This window comes from Centroberyx affinis, unplaced genomic scaffold (genome assembly GCF_046629955.1).
Source record: "Centroberyx affinis isolate AG114_WGS23_722 - 3 ecotype Tasmania unplaced genomic scaffold, CSIRO-AGI_Caff_v1 ptg003420l_1, whole genome shotgun sequence".
NCBI classification, from domain to species: domain Eukaryota; kingdom Metazoa; phylum Chordata; class Actinopteri; order Beryciformes; family Berycidae; genus Centroberyx; species Centroberyx affinis.
In genome coordinates, this window is record NW_027281396.1 from 183,531 (window position 1) to 200,751 (window position 17,221).

General features: G+C 43.6%; 3 protein-coding genes across 3 annotated transcripts; all 3 read left to right on the forward strand.

The window, feature by feature from the left end:
• The first annotated feature begins 62 nt into the window (after window positions 1-62).
• Window positions 63-3,121, forward strand: LOC139660919 (placenta-specific gene 8 protein-like). Its single transcript, XM_071539197.1, has 4 exons — window positions 63-94; window positions 554-695; window positions 1,261-1,445; window positions 1,915-3,121. Exons 2-4 carry the CDS (start codon window positions 578-580, stop codon window positions 2,143-2,145), a joined length of 534 nt encoding a protein of 177 aa, XP_071395298.1. The 5' UTR covers window positions 63-94; window positions 554-577; the 3' UTR covers window positions 2,146-3,121.
• A 3,186-nt stretch (window positions 3,122-6,307) lies between these two features.
• Window positions 6,308-11,203, forward strand: ugt5g1 (UDP glucuronosyltransferase 5 family, polypeptide G1). The gene is made up of 2 exons (XM_071539168.1): window positions 6,308-6,421; window positions 8,843-11,203. The coding sequence occupies exon 2, from the start codon at window positions 8,846-8,848 to the stop codon at window positions 10,430-10,432; it is 1,587 nt and encodes a 528-aa protein (XP_071395269.1). The 5' UTR covers window positions 6,308-6,421; window positions 8,843-8,845; the 3' UTR covers window positions 10,433-11,203.
• Window positions 11,204-13,725: 2,522 nt separating this feature from the next.
• On the forward strand, window positions 13,726-17,104 carry LOC139660899 (probable G-protein coupled receptor 132). The gene is made up of 2 exons (XM_071539169.1): window positions 13,726-14,590; window positions 15,426-17,104. Exons 1-2 carry the CDS (start codon window positions 14,010-14,012, stop codon window positions 15,844-15,846), a joined length of 1,002 nt encoding a protein of 333 aa, XP_071395270.1. The 5' UTR covers window positions 13,726-14,009; the 3' UTR covers window positions 15,847-17,104.
• The last annotated feature ends 117 nt before the right edge of the window (window positions 17,105-17,221 follow it).

Sequence of the window (17,221 nt, forward strand, 5' to 3'; positions counted from 1 at the left end):
TGCAAAAGCTAAGTTCTTCCTTGAAGTGCTAAATGCCAACTTTGCTCCATAGTGCAGTTGACCAAGCCTGTGTCCACTGAGTTTTCAACATCAGGTGAGTGCTTCTCAAATGAACCTTAAAATCAAAATAAATGCAAGATTATAGCAAATGAAATTATTTGGAAAACAATAGCTGGTCAGTGGAGGAAGGTAAATGATTGTTTCAACAGTTGTCCCTGAAAATATAAGGGTTAAGAAGACTTACATTAACCCTACTTTCAGGTTCATGTGAAATTCCTGGAAAAAATGTGTTTTGATTAAGAGTAAACAGCTGTCATCCAGTGATAATACATGGTAGCCGTCTGAGTAAATGGTGTGAATACTGTAATGGAGATTAAAATGAGCCATATCATGTTACAGCACAATTGAAGGAAGGAAAAGTATTGTACAAGCGAGCGTGCCGGGAGCTTTGTTCAGTTATTTGGGCTTGAAGTCAACTTTGAGAAGTGCAACGAAAGTAAGAAGAATCCCATGAGAAAAAAAAAAAAAAATCATTGTTGTTTTCACATTTCAGGCCTTCCTTATTTGAGAGACCACCATGGCAACAAATGTGATCATCAACAGCCAGCAGCCTCCTCAGGCTCCGGCTCTGATCGCTGTCCATTCTAACCAGTGGAGCACCAGCATCTGTGGCTGCTTTGATGACTTACAAGTCTGTAAGTGTCCTTCTCTGCGGCTCCTCATTTGTTTTCATTGCACCTCGGTATCTGTTTGCCTTGCTGACTCGCACACGCAAATTCTGTCAAATTGAGATCTGTGTGGACTGGTTTTTAAACTCATTGGGCTATGACTAATTCAGATTATTTGCTAATACCTTTTTTTTTTACCCATGTACAAGCTTTTGTATCAGCTGTTGATTGATTTAACACTAGGAAAAGGACAATGGATTTTCTAAGAGAAGGTCAACAAGCCATCAATTGAAAGAGAGATTGTACAGAAAGTAGAAGGTTATGGAGGAACATTTTGATATCTGAGACATGTTCATTCTAAAATGCAAAGCAGTAGTCAATTGTCGGTAGCTTAGCTTTTCTAGTGTTACAATTGTCAATTTAGAATGTACTAAAGATTTGCTGTATTTTAGTGGAAGGTCTGCTTTGAAGAATTTAATGACTGTATGTGTTGGACAAAACAAAAGAATCCCTGTGAGATAAGGCCCTTTATCAGTGCTAACCCATCAGTGCTAACCCATCTCAATGCCTGTTCCTCTTTCCGCCTCATCAGGCTGCTTTGCCTACTGGTGCTTCCCTTGCTTCGCCTGCAGCACCACCTCAGAGTTTGGAGAGTGCTTCTGTCTCCCCCTGTTGGACGTGCTGTGGACCGCCCTCCAGACGGTGGGTGTCCCATCATGCATCCCGCCTGTGTCCATGTCCATGAGGGTTGCTGTGCGTAACCGTTACGGCATCCAGGTGAGTTTAGAGAAAGGAAGAATGTGGAAGGCTTTTTGACCTGTAAAGCAGTGATGTAGTGGGAATTAGGCAAATAACGACCAGTATAAATGAAATACATTTCAGAAAAGCATTCATTTATAGTTTGTCCCCTTAAAAAAACTATCCCATATCCTCATGTAACTTCCATCAGTTTGATGCTATGATGTATACTCTGCACTCTACATCACAAAGATTGATGTCAGCCCAAAAAGCTAGGTACACAAAATTAAACAGCTTGGCAGAATCCAGATGCATTTAGGTGAGTTTACATTACACCATGTCCCTTCTGTAGAGGGACTTTCCTCTTCTTCTTTCCTTTTGGATTAGGCCTATTTATCAAATGTATGTTTGTATGGTTTCTAGGAATAAGCATAAGTAGGTTCCCATTACTCTTTTTTGTTCTCTTACAGTGCTGTTATTTATTCCTTCTCTATGTCTCTTTTCTCAGGGGGACATGGCAGGTGACTGTGTATATGCCACCTTCTGCAACATCTGCTCCTGGTGCCAGATGGCCAGGGAGATCAAGAGACGCAGGCAGACCCTCACTGTAATCAACGCCCAGCCCACTATGATGGCTGCCCAACCAATTATAGTGACCACCCAGCCAGGGGTCATCACCTCCCAGACGATGATCTCCTCACCTGCCATTCAGGGTGTCCTGACCTCCAGGATCATGTGACCTCTGACACTCCCAAAATCTCACAAGTTTATTGTCTAGGCCTCTGCATGTCATGTGTTACTATGCTATCTATTCAGTAGAAGCGGTATTCAGCTCATGAGTGTCAAACTTTAGTGAAAATGTGTTACTTCTGCCTCTATAAAGGGCTTCCCAGTGATGTAACGTACCTTAGCTAGCTAACCATAGTATCTGGTCAGTTAAACATCACCATCTTGGTGTAAACACATATGAGTAGAAGGTAGCATTAGTGGTGGTTGGTAGTTGCATATTAACATTAACATTGTTTGCTTTGCTAAATTAGCGTGCTGGCTAGTTAGCTAGCTAACAAAGCCAAACACCAGCTGTTTGTTCAGGTTAACTGAGCTGAGTCTTCTCAAGCTCCAACTCAGAGTGTTTTGGTGTAGAGACCAAAGAGGGCTAAAGACAAGACACAGTAACCTACATTTGGAAACAAATCGACCAAATCAGACTATTCACTTTTACTTACCAGTGCTGGAAATGGGCCGGAACCCACCCCAACGGTGTCCTGGTAGTAGAATTCACGGGGGAATAGAGTTCCACCTCAGAATACTGTATTTCCTCTAATATTGGCCCAGGCCTTTATTTACCTCAACTGCAGAGGGTACCAGGCCTTTATTGGAAACAGGCTTACATTAGAGACAGGCCTTTATTTCTAATTCCCTCTGTTTGATAAATATATTTGCTCATATTTTCGTACGAAGCCTCCTTGTTTTCTGATCTGCTTCTGTTGGGGTTCGTTAGGTAGCTGTTTTTTTGTTACTGCAATGCATTAACGATAATTACGATAATCGACGACGGCATGCTCCAGAGACTTCCGCTGGCCGAGCAGGCTAACCTCTGCTAACTTGAATGGGGATAAAATAATTTAATAGTGCGACTCTTCTAGACTTTACTGTTAAATTTTTGTTACTGCATTATGCTGTTAATAAAATTAAAAGCCCATGGACATAATCCATTCATTTCTTGACTTTTATTGTGAAACATACAAACATTTCAATTTAACTTGTGTGAAGTATGACCAGTCACGTACTGGAGGGTAAATACGCTCAGTGTCACATAAAACAAAACAAATCTGAGGTACTCCGGATATAAACATTAATAGTCAGTTTACAGTACAGTCAAACGTTAACAACGATCAGATTCAGGTACAAGCAAAATCCAAAATCCAAAAATAGGATATTGCCTTAAATATTAACATCATCGCAGCTTACCTTGATAAATTAAACAGTGCAATTACAGGTGGTCACTATCCTCCTCCTCCTCAAAATCACCATCCTCACTGTCCTTCTCATCATCGAGAACAACAAGTTCATTGTTAAATAGCTCCTCTTCATCTTCCTCATCCCGGGCTGCTTGGCACCTGTTCTCCTGGCCCCCGCTGTCGGAGCTGGGTGAGAGCCTCCCGTCCGGCAGTGCAGGGCTGTCCCTCCCTGAAGCAGAGGATGAGGTCGTCTTCGCTCCTGTCAGTTTTCACAGACTGTCCACAAACTCTGAAAGACTTTCTGATCATATCCTTGTCCAGTTTGTCCAAGGCAGCGACCACCCAGTCCACAAGCAGACGGCGGGCGGGGGCTTTTAAGTTACCACCTCCGGCTGTGTATTCCTTATCTGTGTCCCCAGCCATCCACTGATCGTAGGCATCATGCAGACTCTGCTTGAAGGGCTGGTTCCACGTCACCTCGGGGGCTTGGATATACTTAGTGCAGCCTCCCGGGATCGCCACTGTAGCCACATTTCAGTTCAGCTTTGGTGGCGGCACTGATGTGGCAGCGGTATGAGTCCCACACCACGAGCCGCGGGGTGAAGTTGAATTTTCCTACCACGGACTGTAGCCAATCTGCGGTGAGAGTATCATTCATCCAGCCGTTCTCAGAAGTGGCGATCACTGCGCTGGAGATCTGCTGCTGCATTGCCTTCACTTCACGAACCGCCCCTTTGAAGACGATGTGCGGCTTGAGTTTGGTGCCGTCGGCCTTGGCAGCGAGGACAACGGTGAGATGACTTTTCTCGTGTCCCGTGGTTTTCAGAGCCACACTCTTCGCACCTTGTGTATCAATAGTAATGGGAGACACCATATCAAACCAAGCTGCTGTCTCGTCCATTGCAATGATGTCCTTCTCTAAAATCCTTTTAGAGGTTACAGCCTTGCCAACGTAGTCAACAAACGAAACAAGTTTCTCGGTGGGTAGATCTGGGTCTTTCTGTGCCATGGTGGTGCGACGTCGAAGTGAGAGGTTGTTGCGCTGTAGACATTTTTGTAGCCAACCCCTGCTAGCCACAAACATCTTGCCTCCATCACTCACTGAAGGGTAGATCTCCTTCGCTTTATTTTGTATCATTTTTCTTGATACTCGGTTATGTTTGTCCCGCATTGAGTAAATCCACTCTGAAAGCCATCTCTCTAGCTCCAAGCTAACTTTCTTCCTCCCGCCTCCAGCTAGCCGTGCTCTCCCCTTGTCAGCTAACAGCAGTTCACTCTTCTGTTTTTTCCAGTACCTGATTCTTTTTGGGTTAATGTCAAAGTGCCTTGCAGCTTCCTCTCCTGAATTTTCCTCCGCATACTGCAAAACTCTCTCTTTGAATTTGACATCAAATTTCCGTCTGGTGGGTGCCATGTTCGCTCTCTGTGGTGGCATGGGTGTTGTGGAAAATTCAGTCACTGACACTTGCACGGGTCCCATATGGTACTTCAAATGTACTGCCATCTTGTGGCACTTGTACGTTACTACAAACTACAGTTACATTACAGGCACCCGGAGTTTACCGGTATCCACTGTTGTTTTTTCCTTTGTGTTTTTTCCCCGGCCTGTATTTGGGGCTGGCCTTTATTTGTTCATGTCAACCAGGCTTTTAATTCACTACCGGCCACTATTAAAAGAAATACGGTAATCAGCACTTTGTTTATTTTTCTGAGTATGGAATTTATAAAGCAATTCTAAATTCAAACCAGATGAATAATTGACATTTTGCAATCTAGCTACAATCAAAAATCTGGAAGAATCTTCTTACTGGCTGCAGCAATGGGCAGTGCCTGATACAAGAGGAACACACGTAATATATACTTGTATAAGTCAAGAACAGATAGAAGCAGATAGAAAGTAGATTAACAGGTGTGTGTGTGTGCGTGTGTGAGTGTGTACCCATGCACATCACTGCACAGCCCAATAGGTGCTTTTATGAGAGATTTCAGATTCACTGCACAAAAAGTATTCAGAGAGATAGTGAATTTTCAGAAACAGGTCAATGGGGTGAGCTTCATATCTATCTAGTTGTAAAGTTCACAGTGATGTGGCAGAAGTCAAAGAGGGCAAAATGCATAAAACCTTTTACAGAAGTAGGGACGGTCTGTGAAGAGTTTTCTTTTTGATATAGAAATATTGGTTTTCTGTATGATAGTACCTGGGATCTCCATGTAGGGTCCCCCCCCCTAGAAAATCTGGCCATTTCCAGCACTTTTTGTAACAAATATATTGCCCTACACACACACCTCAGCACCTTTTTTCAGGTATATCTCTTTCTAGCGTGGTTGTTATATATTTAGTCATTATATGGGCCGAGCCAATTCTCCAATGCACCTCCATGATGGCGCCTAACGTGATTGCTAGGAGATGTGTGAGGCAACTGCAAAGCCGTTATACATACAAACTGGAGAAAGTGAAATTTCTGTAACATTCAATGTAATTTCAATATATACATGCTGCAGCTATTTAGTATTTAAACCTAGGATGCAATTTATTGTGTGTGTGGTGTGTTTGTGTCAAAGCTCAATGAGGTACAGCCCTGGTAAATGCATAAATATATGGTCTCTAGAGCCACTCCAGTCATGACTACTGAATGTGAAGCAGGGTGGCCTCCTCCCTGCGGTCCACTGTTACTTTGAGGTTCTGTTGTTCCACAGCCCGGGTTTACATAACTCCACAGAGGGAGAGGAGAGAGGAGGGGAAGGCTGTGGCTCGCTGATATGGCTGTTCAGCAGTGACTCGTGCTGTTATTGTAATCACCCCCAGCTCACTTTATTTTCCCTCCACTGTGACCTTGCCGTTTCCTCCCTCCCTCGCTCCTTCCTTCTTTCCCCGCCACTCCCCTCCAATGCTCTTTGGCTACGTTCACACTGTAGCTGATGTTTTCCGATCAGTGTGAATGACAAAAAGCTGCATGGAGTCACATTTTTACATTTTTGATCTGTACCACGGACATCTGAGGCATGCAAACCGACATGTGACTTGTATTTGAATGCTGCAATTAGAATTTGTCAGTGAGTAAATCTATGTCATTCACAATTGTCATAATTTTAGCACCCGCAGCAGCTTGGCTGAGCCAGTGTTAGCATGGAGGACAAAATGGATCTGAGCTGTCTATTGTTTTTGTTCCTCTGCACACCACTCTGTCTTTTCGACATCCCTGTCAGTTTATATTGGTATCAGATATGGGTTACATCATAGACTAGATATGACCAGTCATCCAAAAAAATCAGAAATGAGCAGCAATTCAGAATTGAGCATGAAGGCCTGTAGAGTGAATGCAGCCTGTCAGTCCTCGCTCACTCTTTCTTTCCTCTCCTTCCCTCTTCCCACAGCACAGTCAGTGCATAGTTTTGCATCATAGGACAAGTATAGTCTTGCATGCAGCATTTTTACTTCAATCAATGAAATGTTCCTGTAGTCAGCTTAAACATAAACTGTGACATCTTTCAGCACTTCTGATGTTTAGGCTTTTATTCAAGGTGGTTTTATCAAACAAGGCAACAATGTAATGAGACTAAACAATACACTAAGCGGGCAAAATATTAGGAACACCACTATTTCCATACAATACCCACCACTTGCATCCATGCAATAGCTATAGTATGCCTTAATGATTTAACCTATTAAATCCATTTCTGAGGTATGAATTGATGAGTGATGAAGGGCAGGAAATAGGTTTCCAAGCCATGAGACAATTTAGACATGGATAGGAAGGTGTTCCAAACATTTTAAACACTTTTGTACACAGAGTAACATATTCTACTACGACCCTATTATTATCTACTAGTGTGACCTTTTCTCTGAGTTATGCCACTTAGACCTGGTTATGAGTCAGCCATAATCCTCAAACTGGACTTTGACCAAGTAGAGCAAGGCCTGTGTGTAAAAGCAAGCTATGTGGAAACACATGAACGAACATAGTGTCTTGGTCTATATGTAGCCCATATAGCACCTGGAATTCAAGCCCAACCTTGGGATTTTGACACAGATGACACAGAAGGAACAAGGTGAGACCGCAATTCACTCTATTTTTAACTAAACACCTTTCATGTACATTTATGTCTCGCCACAAAAACAGTGTTAGAAAAAAGGTTTGGTTCAGTCTTTTGCTGGTATGTATTGGACATGTTGTCATTCTGAATTCTCCCCATTAACTTTCCCTAAAGAGTGAATCAGCCCTAATATGTGGGAGTCATTCCTCGAAATGGGTGCCTTTTGAACACAGTGATGTCTGTTTTTTCAAGTATCCATTTTCCATTAACATTCTATCAGAAAGTGGATGTTTGACTTGCAGAAAAACATATTAGTCCAACTTTTTATATAGGCCTAGCTGCTCCTTGAATATTGTGGTTCTTCATTTTGTGACGCTGTTCCCAAAAGCATTACACATTGGTGAATTGAAATGCCACTGATATTGCAGCCAACCCTTGTATGAATATCATTGTGGATGTTTCTTGTCCATGGTTGTCCTTGGTTACCGTGTGAGAAATGGCATATTAATATTTCACCAAGCTGGCTACTCGAATAATCTCAGCATGAAAAACAGCATTTTTATAAGTAGAAATTCACCAAGGTCTTGTCTATAACGGACTGTAACTCATTTTTTTTTTCTTGCTTATTGAATGTTGCTTATTTATCATCATTTTCTGCTGTTTTTTAACTTTGCATTATGTATTGTACTTTGTCATGTATCTTTTCCTCCTACTATTACTACTTCTCTATTCCTTTGAAGCGCTTTGTAACTCTGTTTTTAAGTGCTATATAAGTTATTTCCAGAGGGCATGCTGACCTTAATCATCTCTCTCTCTCCTCTGTGTGTGTGTGTGTGTGTGTGTGTGTGTGTGTTGTATCATAACCATAGTGCAGCTTACACTTTTCTATTGAATCTAATGACTTTGCATTGTTACACCAATGATAAGAACTTTTCTCTGGCACAATATTCTCTATGCTACAAAATATAGGCCTACTACTATTGTGAGTTAAGTTAACCTTGGCTGCAATAGGAAATAAGTACCATTCAACAATCACTAGCTAATAAGGTGGCTAATAAGCTAGCTCCCTGGCTGAATTTAGACTGTTAGCACAAAAAAAGAGGAGGAGAACCAAATTGAAAGGATGGTAAAACAAAGGGGTGGCGCGTTCAACAAACAGCATAAAATGTCTGAAAAACAGCTTCATAACACATATTTTCATGGCTAAGTGAAAGCCCAGTACAGGATTATGGGATTGTTTTTTTCAAATGGCATTAGCATTACATGAGCACGAGGTGAGCTGACATAAGGGTTAAATTCATGTTATGTAGCTATTATAAAGCTCTTATTCAGGCATTACGAAGGCTATATTATATACTTAATGTGAAGTGTTACTGTGTATTTACAAGTTTACAAATCAAATTAAATCCACCCCCTATCTGTTGTTTTGTTCTCTCCCAGGAAATGTCAAGCGTGATCCCTCTATTCCTGTTTGCACTCTGCTTCCTGTCGCACAGACCCACTTGTTGCGATGGCAGCAGGATTGTGGTAGTGCCCGTCGATGGCAGCCACTGGATCAACATGGAGGTGCTCCTCAGAGAGCTGCACTCCAGAGGCCACAGCATCACTGTGCTACACTCTGCCAAGAGCTGGTACATCCGTAATAACTCTTCTTTCTATACTTCTGTTCATGTGCGCATGCTGGAGGATGAGGCGGATTTGGACTTCTACAATCACATGCTGAAAAGGGTTATGGAATGCCGCAAGTTGCCAAATTTCATGCGCTCCTTCTGCCAACAGTTTGAGATTACGTCCATGCTGGACAAGGGCCATGATATCTGTGCCAGAGCGGCTGCCACAATGTTTGATGACCCTGTTTTTATGAAGATGCTGCAAGATGCCAAATATGACTTAATGTTAACTGACCCTGGTCTGCCTATAGGGGTCCTTCTGGGTAGTTACCTCCAGCTGCCAATGGTCTTCAATGTGCGCTGGATCAATAATGGAGAAAGCCATTTCAGCATGGCTCCCTCTCCTCTCTCCTATGTCCCTGTGTCAGGTACAGAACTTCATGATCAGATGGACTTTCTGGAAAGGACAAAGAACATGTTGCATTACCTTTATAGTGTTTATGAACAGTACGTTTACATCAATCGTGACTACTCAGATCTGCTGCAGCGCCACTTTCCCCCTGGAACTGACTTCCTCTCCTTGCAGCACTCAGCTGATATCTGGCTGGTGAGGGCGGACTTTGTCTTTGAGTTCCCCCGGCCCACCATGCCCAATGTGGTCTACATAGCAGGTTTCCAGTGCAGTAAGGCCCGGCCCCTCCCTGCTGAGCTGGAGGCCTTCATGCAGAGCTCTGGGGAGCATGGGGTGGTGGTGATGTCTCTGGGGACGTTGGTGTCGGCCTTACCCAGGGAGGTCACAGAGGCCATCGCCGCAGCTTTTGCTCAGCTCCCTCAGAAGGTGGTGTGGAGGTACCCGGGTCAGAGGCCTTCATCCCTGGGGAACAACACCCTGCTGGTGAACTGGCTGCCTCAGAACGACCTCCTGGGACACCCCAAGACTCGTGCCTTTGTGGCCCACGGAGGCACCAACGGCGTGTATGAGGCCATCTACCACGGTGTTCCTGTTCTGGGCCTACCACTCCTCTTTGACCAGTTTGACAACCTAATCCGGCTGAAGGTGCGTGGAGCAGCACGGGTGGTGGAGGCCAGCTCACTCACCAGAGAGAATTTCCTGGGGGCCCTAAGGGACATCCTGGAGACTCCTTCCTACCGCCACAACATGCAGCGACTCTCCCGGCTGCACCACGACCGACCACTGTCCCCAATGGACACCGCCATCTTTTGGATTGAGTATGTTATCAGGAACAAAGGAGCAGCCCACCTGCGCTCTGCAGCTTTTAGCATGCCCTGGTACTCCTACCATAGCCTGGATGTGGCAGTGCTGCTCGTGGCCCTCAGCGGGGCCTTTCTCTGGGCTTCAGTCGCTGTCTGTAGCCTGCTCTGCTGCCGGAGATGCAGGAGGAAGACGAAAGTTGAGTAAAAACTCAGAATGCTGCTTATTATTGTGTTACAATTAAAACATGAACATAAATATAACTGTTCATTTTGTAATAAGATATCACAAAAATAACTCACAAAAATAAATCAGAGACTAATATACACATGTGGTGATAGTAAAAAAGCACGAGAAAGGCAGCACATCTACAGCATTAGAAACAATGTAATATCTCCATGAAATTCAATAAAACTGGTGGAAAATTCTGTTCAGTTGATTTGCCCACAGGGTAAACTTCACCTTGGATTATTCATCAAACCTCAGATTGGAGATATTTTTAAGGAAACACACAATGAGTGATTAGACCCTCCTCCCTTTGAAACCATGTTGTAAAAATACTGCCTAACACCCATTGTCTCAACATACCCATTCTTCCCCAAACAATTTCAATTGTGCATTTTTTTTCCTCCAGTGCCTGCGCAAAGTTCACTCTGGGTAAATTGCCCACATGCAATGTCCACAGAGAGGACTGTTTTAAAGGAATAGTTCACCCAATAATGTAAATTCAGTCATCATGCCAGTTGAAACACCGGATGAAGTTTGTTAGTCCATAAAAGTCTAACAAAGTCTTTGGGGATCGATCTTTAGAGTTCCGAAAAGAGCAGAAAAAGAACAGAAAATATCCATAAAATTACTCCATACAGCTCTTGACTTAATTTTTTTTCGAAGAACGATGCTACAAAGTTGTGTTGGCAAGGTCCAGGTGTGTTATATGGACTAACAAACTTCATGTTTTGGGTGAACTATTCTTTTAATGAGATCAATGTTTTTCAGCTGAGGAAAAATATTTTTTTGTGAAATCAATTTTAATAAATCCTTTTTTTGCAACCTATAGACTGATCTAATTTTATTGGAGAAAAATCGGTACACTTTGTGTCCAGTTCTGTTGAACTCTATGTTTGTCTGCTCTTTCTTGTTTGGTCCTAATCTTGGGTTGTCAATCGCCTCTCCCACACACACACAAACACACCCACACACACACACACACACACACACAAACAAGTAACAAATCAGGCATGCACGCATATTTAACAAACTGGGTTGACATTTACCTCCCCTTGGACAGGGGTTATGTTTTCACCCCTGATAGAGAAAATTAAGAAATTAATAAATGCACATGAATGCGCCAGAATCAACTAAAATCTAATACAAGAATTACCCATTACAGCCTCTGTGACAGGTTTTTCTTCTGGTGTATTAGAGAGTTTAATCAGTGAACCTTGTACTAGCGGAGTGGATGCTGTTGGGCCCCTATGCTTGATTTGGTCCTCTAGGTGCTGATGGATGGACCGTTTAGTTTGAGGGGGGGCAGAAGGCACTGAGTTAGGTTGCTGTTGTTGGAAGCCAGACTGTAGTTTGTGTTTTTGTCCACAGTCTTTTGCCCAATGGACTGTTTTGGTACAGCAGTGACATTTGTCTTGACGACGGTCGCATTGGTTTGGGCATTGTTGTTGACCTTTTGGTTGTTGTTTTTGGTAACCTGGTTGGGCAACATAGAGGACTTGCATGGTTTTTCAGAAAGACCTGATTGATCAAGATTAGCTAAGTGCATTTTAAAATCTTGGACAGATGATGTGTGCCATGTGGGGAGGGTGGCTCGAGATTTAAGGGTGGAGCCCCTGCAAGAGGGAGCTGATGTAGAGTGGGTGTGACCGTTCTCTACCAGTTCTATACCAGTGTTATCAGCCCACACCAAATCAAACATTTCTGTGAATGCAGCAACAGACCGTTTAATGATTTTTCAATCTGCCTTTGCCTTCTCTTCACCTTCCTTGGCATTTTATCTTTTCTCACATTCTTTTTCTTTCCACATTTCTCTCTCTGTTTGTCTGTTAGCAGGATGACTCCAAAAGTTAGGAACGGATTTGCATGAAACTTTGGGGAAAGTTTGGTCATGGTGCAAGGAAGAACTGATTAACTTTTCACACCGATTGGCCAAAGGGGTGTGTGGCAGTGGTTGTGGCTTCTCATAAAAAACGCATATAACTTCAGAACGGATTCATGCAACACCATCAAACTTGGTGTGTCTCTCAGCAGACAAAAGAGGCAAACCCTCCATTATTGGCCCAATCAAACAACATGGGGGCACTGTAGAGCTCATTACTGGTTTAAACATAACCGCCCTGACAATTTTTCCCAAACCTGGTACAGTGGCAGAAGGGCAGCCCTAATAGAAACTGAATAGATATAGAGCTGATTCACCACATGGTGTTGTGATAATGGGACAAAAGGCTTAAAAGTGGCTAGAATTTGAACAAGCATATCTCATGTCCCATTTCAGGTCCAGTCATGAAAATGTGAAACAAGTTGGTAATGTGGCATGGAAGAAATGATTAACTTTTGGTGAAAATCTGATATGTGGAACTGGTTGTCAGTTGACAGTCATATAGCAGTGGGGGAGGTGTGCTCTACTGAGTGCCATCTAGTCTTTAATGAAACATCTGCAATGAAACAATGCAACAGAGGGAGAAAAACAACTAAAAACACATTTAAAACTCAGTAACTCCAGCACCCATCCACACGTGCACACACATTCCCACATATATGCACACACACACACACGCGCACACACGCGCACACACACATACAACAATATCAACATATTTAACAAGTTGGGGTGGGACAAGCAGAATTGATTGAATTTCTCATTCACTTATAGGAAATAACACACCTAAAACTGCTAAATGAAAACAAAAAATAACTAGTGAAATAATGTGAATAATCATGTTTGATGTTAAAACATGGTTTAGTAGAGGGTTAATGTGTTAAATGGCACGTGGCCAGAATGATCTGTAGGGCATTAGTGGTCACTCTTCATCAGTTCCTCCCCTCACAACAGCCCCTGTCCTTCTCAGTCATCCTGTCCTGTACTGGAGATAGAGAGCGAGAGTTATAGAGAGACAGAGAGAGAGAGAGAGAGTGCGGTGTTTTTGTTCTGGGGTAGAAAGGCGTTCTCCTGCCTCAGGATGTTGCCTTTAAAACTGAAGAAGTGGGTTTCCTGTGGAGGAAACGATCACAGAATAGACAAGGCCCGGTTAAGACGCCGTGTTCCCAACGTGACAACACTTCTCAGGCACAGGTCAGCCAGCTGCAGAGCGGGGAGCGCAGTTTTCTGGAACAAACTCTCTGTCCATTTCAGAGCCGTGAGAGGTGAGTGAAAAAACTTGGAGAGAGTTTGCTTGACTGTGGTTTAAAAGGCTTAGTTTCTCATGCACCTGTTGATATTCCAGCTATGTGATGCTCAGAACTGAAGAGAATTTTTTTATGCTATCAGCTTTCCAGGTGTTTGATTTCTCTGATGGATCCAGGATCATTTGAAGACCCATTGACTGACGGCACAAAAGCTGAACCTTACCTTTTCCTACAGAAGCCAGCATTTATGAATATTACACTATGGATAAATTGCGATTAGTAGACTAATGTACCTGAAAACACCTATTGACAATTTTTTTCTTTTGCTTGTGTGAATGAATGGGCATTCCCACACCATCTGTGAGTATCAGCTCTTGTCTGAGTGAAGGCAATTTTGGATTCCCATGTAAGGTGTTTGACCAGCAGAGACATGTCCAATGACAGCTGCAACCTCCCCTTGGACACCGACACAGTTGGCCTGACCTACATCTACGGCCTGATCTTCTCATTGGGTCTCCCCAGCAACCTGTTGTCTCTCTGGGGATTGTACCAACTGGGACGCTCGGGCGGGGGTGGCTGCCAGCTGGTCTACATCCTCAACCTGCTGCTGTCCGACCTCCTCCAGCTGCTCACCCTGCCGCTGTGGATCCTCTACCTCCAGGGCGCGCACCGCTGGCCCTACGGCCGGCCGGCCTGCGAGCTGGTGGGCTACGTGTTTTACGTCAACGTCTACGCCAGCGTCATGTTCCTGTGCCTGATAGCGCTGGACCGCTGCCTGGCCATCGTGTACCCGCTGAGCAGCCGTGGGGTGCGGACCGTGCGGGTGGCGGCAGTGTCGGGAGTGGCAGTGTGGACCCTCACCTTCCTGTTCTGCCTGTGTGGGCTGCTGCCCTCGGTGTTTGACTCCGACAGGCTGCTGTGTCTGGAGCAGTACCCCGTCAGCCCCAGATACGCCCACTTCAAGATCGCCACCGTGGCCCTCGGCTTCCTGCTGCCCTGTGCTATACTGGGGTGAGTTCACCCCAAGTTCCCCAGTTAGGCAATTCTAGGCTATTCTATTCTATTTTGTTCTGCTCTATTACATAGAATATTGTGTTGTGTCTGTGTGGTCCTGTGTTCAAACTTTTATTCTCCAATGCACCACACTTTAGACGGTTTCTTTCATGTCTAACTGATGTAAGTGATCCAGTGTTTCCCCTATATTTATTCAGCAGTGTTCAAAAGGGAGTGTTTGTATAGTTGTATTTATATTTGGTTTTATGACTGCTTTGTGTACTTTTGCACCTTGACCACCTGAATTTCCCCATCTGGGATAATAAAGTTTACCTTGACCTTGACCTTGGGAGGGACACGTCGGCAAGAACATTTCCATCATTGCTAGAAAATAATGTAAAATTAAATTAAGAAGCAGGCAAACAATTTAGAAAATGTTTCCCTAGAACAACAATTTTAGAGTTGCAACTTGCAGCAGAAACAAAATTTGGACTAAAACTGTGTGCATGGAGCCAAAAGCAAAATTACTCCTAGCACTGTGACAAGAAATAAAGAGTTACTGTTTCCAACTACACTGAATTTACAAAATATTAGGGACATCTTCCTGATTTTGACTTGTAGCCCCTTTTGTACAATCCACACGTTAGCTGTCCCTTCTCTAACTCGTCTGCTTCTCTCTATATACATCTCCTCCTTTGTGACCGGTAGAGATTTAATAAGGGGAATCAATAAGGGATAATGGCTTTCATCTGGATTCACCTCATCAGTGTACTTAAAAGTCTTCCCTAATATTTTGTACATGCAGTGTATAACACACCATGTTCTCTTCCGCATCTCTGCTTCCTCCCCTCAGCTACACCTCGGCCCACATCGGGGTGACGCTCCAACGATCGCCCTCCGTCTCCGACCACGAGCGACACAAAATCGTGGGCATCCTGGTCGTCATCACCGTCAACTTCATCGTGGTCTTCGGACCCTACCACCTGGTGGGGGGTTACAGGTTTGTGTCCCTGCTGCTGACCGACGAGCCGTGTGGACTGGAGCGTTCCATTTTCCTTACCTACCGACTGTGCTACGGCCTGACCAGCCTCAACACCCTGCTGGATCCACTCTTCTACATCTTCCTGTGCCCCGACGCCCGGCTGGAGCTGCGGAGGTCCCTGCCCTGCGTGGGAAAGGGGCCCAGCACCCGTAAACCGGTCACCCTCAACCCCAGAGCTCACAAAGACACTCAGGGGGAGACTGTGACTGGAAGAGACCTTCAAGGAATATGAATTGGTTATAACTGAGGGAGAGGGAGAGGGAGAGCGAGAGCGAGAAAGGCTGTTTTTCAGTCACATCTTCTTCTTGAACTCTTTGCTCACGGAACAGACTCCCCTTGTTATTCAATCATAGCAAAAGAGATGCAATTGTGCCACCCAGTGGAAATGTATGTGTGTAGCAGAGTTTCCCCTAACACTGACTAGGTGGGATGCCTCAAAGAGCTGCCATCCCACCTAAAAGAATTTCATTAGTCTGGGTTTTCGATGGAGAGTTTTAGTGTCCCATCTAAATGCTGTTTCAGCAGCTTTTCCACCCTGACAAGAATACAGTTCTCAGAGAAACACTGGTGTGTAGCATACAGAACACAATAAAGGGATTGAGACTTGAACTGTTACACTACACTCAAAATAGTTCCCAAAAATATGAAAATCTCTTGTTTCATATATAACCAAAGTGCACTCTTTTATGATTGTGTCTGGCATAATACCCATTGCTGCTTCAAGGTAGAGATGCTCAGTGCACAGCCATCATATAGATACAACCTGCAATTTATTTGACCATCTATCTACAAAATTTGGGGATATGTTCAGATATGTTTTTGAAGAGTTTGACCAGTATATGGAATGTGTGTTTTTATTTTCAGAAAACTTTACCTATAATTTTTTTTTTAACGCAAATACACTTGTTTCACTCTAATGTTTACAAAGATTACAAACTCATGTTTAATCTCATGTTTTGCTGTTACATACTGTACATCTGTCCTCAGGGTTGTAGTACTTTTCTGAGACCACTTTTCTGTATTGTAGTGATGTCTAGGACTTGTCTTGGTCTCAGCCATTATTGGAACATTTTCAAAGATATGTTTTTCTCCACCTGATCAGTCTTTGTTTATTTTCTCCCCAGCACTACACACAATTACTACAGGATTACACCTGTGTATAGTATGTAATGGTCCTCAAACTTCTATGCATTGATTAGTCAAATCCAAGCATTAATTAGTTGGATGTTGAAAGGTATAGTACAGAGCTCCAGCAGATAGATCTACATCTCTGTTGATCCTTAATAAGCTCCGTAAGCATTATTTTAACATTAAGACATGTACACTGTTTTATTTTGGTGTTGAATAGGACTCATATTTGCTCTGGTCTCAGTCTTGACTTGGTCTCGACCCCCTTTGGACTCAAAATCGACTGGACCTGGTCTTGGAATTGACTTGCAGCTGACTAAGGTGGTCTTGACTACAGCCCTGTCTCTCCTTCCATTTCAAAAGCTCAGTCAATTTCTAAAATAAAAATGATTCACTATGTAAACACAGCCAGTAATGAGGTGACAGCATTTTATCTGAATGCCCATACTGCAACTTAAGAATAGGCCTTTCATCTGCCT

Excerpts from the sequence above, each read along its gene's own strand:
- ugt5g1 (XM_071539168.1), top strand. The coding sequence starts at position 8,846 with ATGTCAAGCGTGATCCCTCTATTCCTGTTTGCACTCTGCTTCCTGTCG.
- LOC139660919 (XM_071539197.1), top strand. The coding sequence starts at position 578 with ATGGCAACAAATGTGATCATCAACAGCCAGCAGCCTCCTCAGGCTCCG. Across the intron at positions 696-1,260 it reads CTTTGATGACTTACAAGTCT|GCTGCTTTGCCTACTGGTGC; the intron begins GTAAGTGTCCTT and ends CCGCCTCATCAG. Across the intron at positions 1,446-1,914 it reads GTAACCGTTACGGCATCCAG|GGGGACATGGCAGGTGACTG; the intron begins GTGAGTTTAGAG and ends CTCTTTTCTCAG.
- LOC139660899 (XM_071539169.1), top strand. The coding sequence starts at position 14,010 with ATGTCCAATGACAGCTGCAACCTCCCCTTGGACACCGACACAGTTGGC. Across the intron at positions 14,591-15,425 it reads CTGCCCTGTGCTATACTGGG|CTACACCTCGGCCCACATCG; the intron begins GTGAGTTCACCC and ends TCCTCCCCTCAG.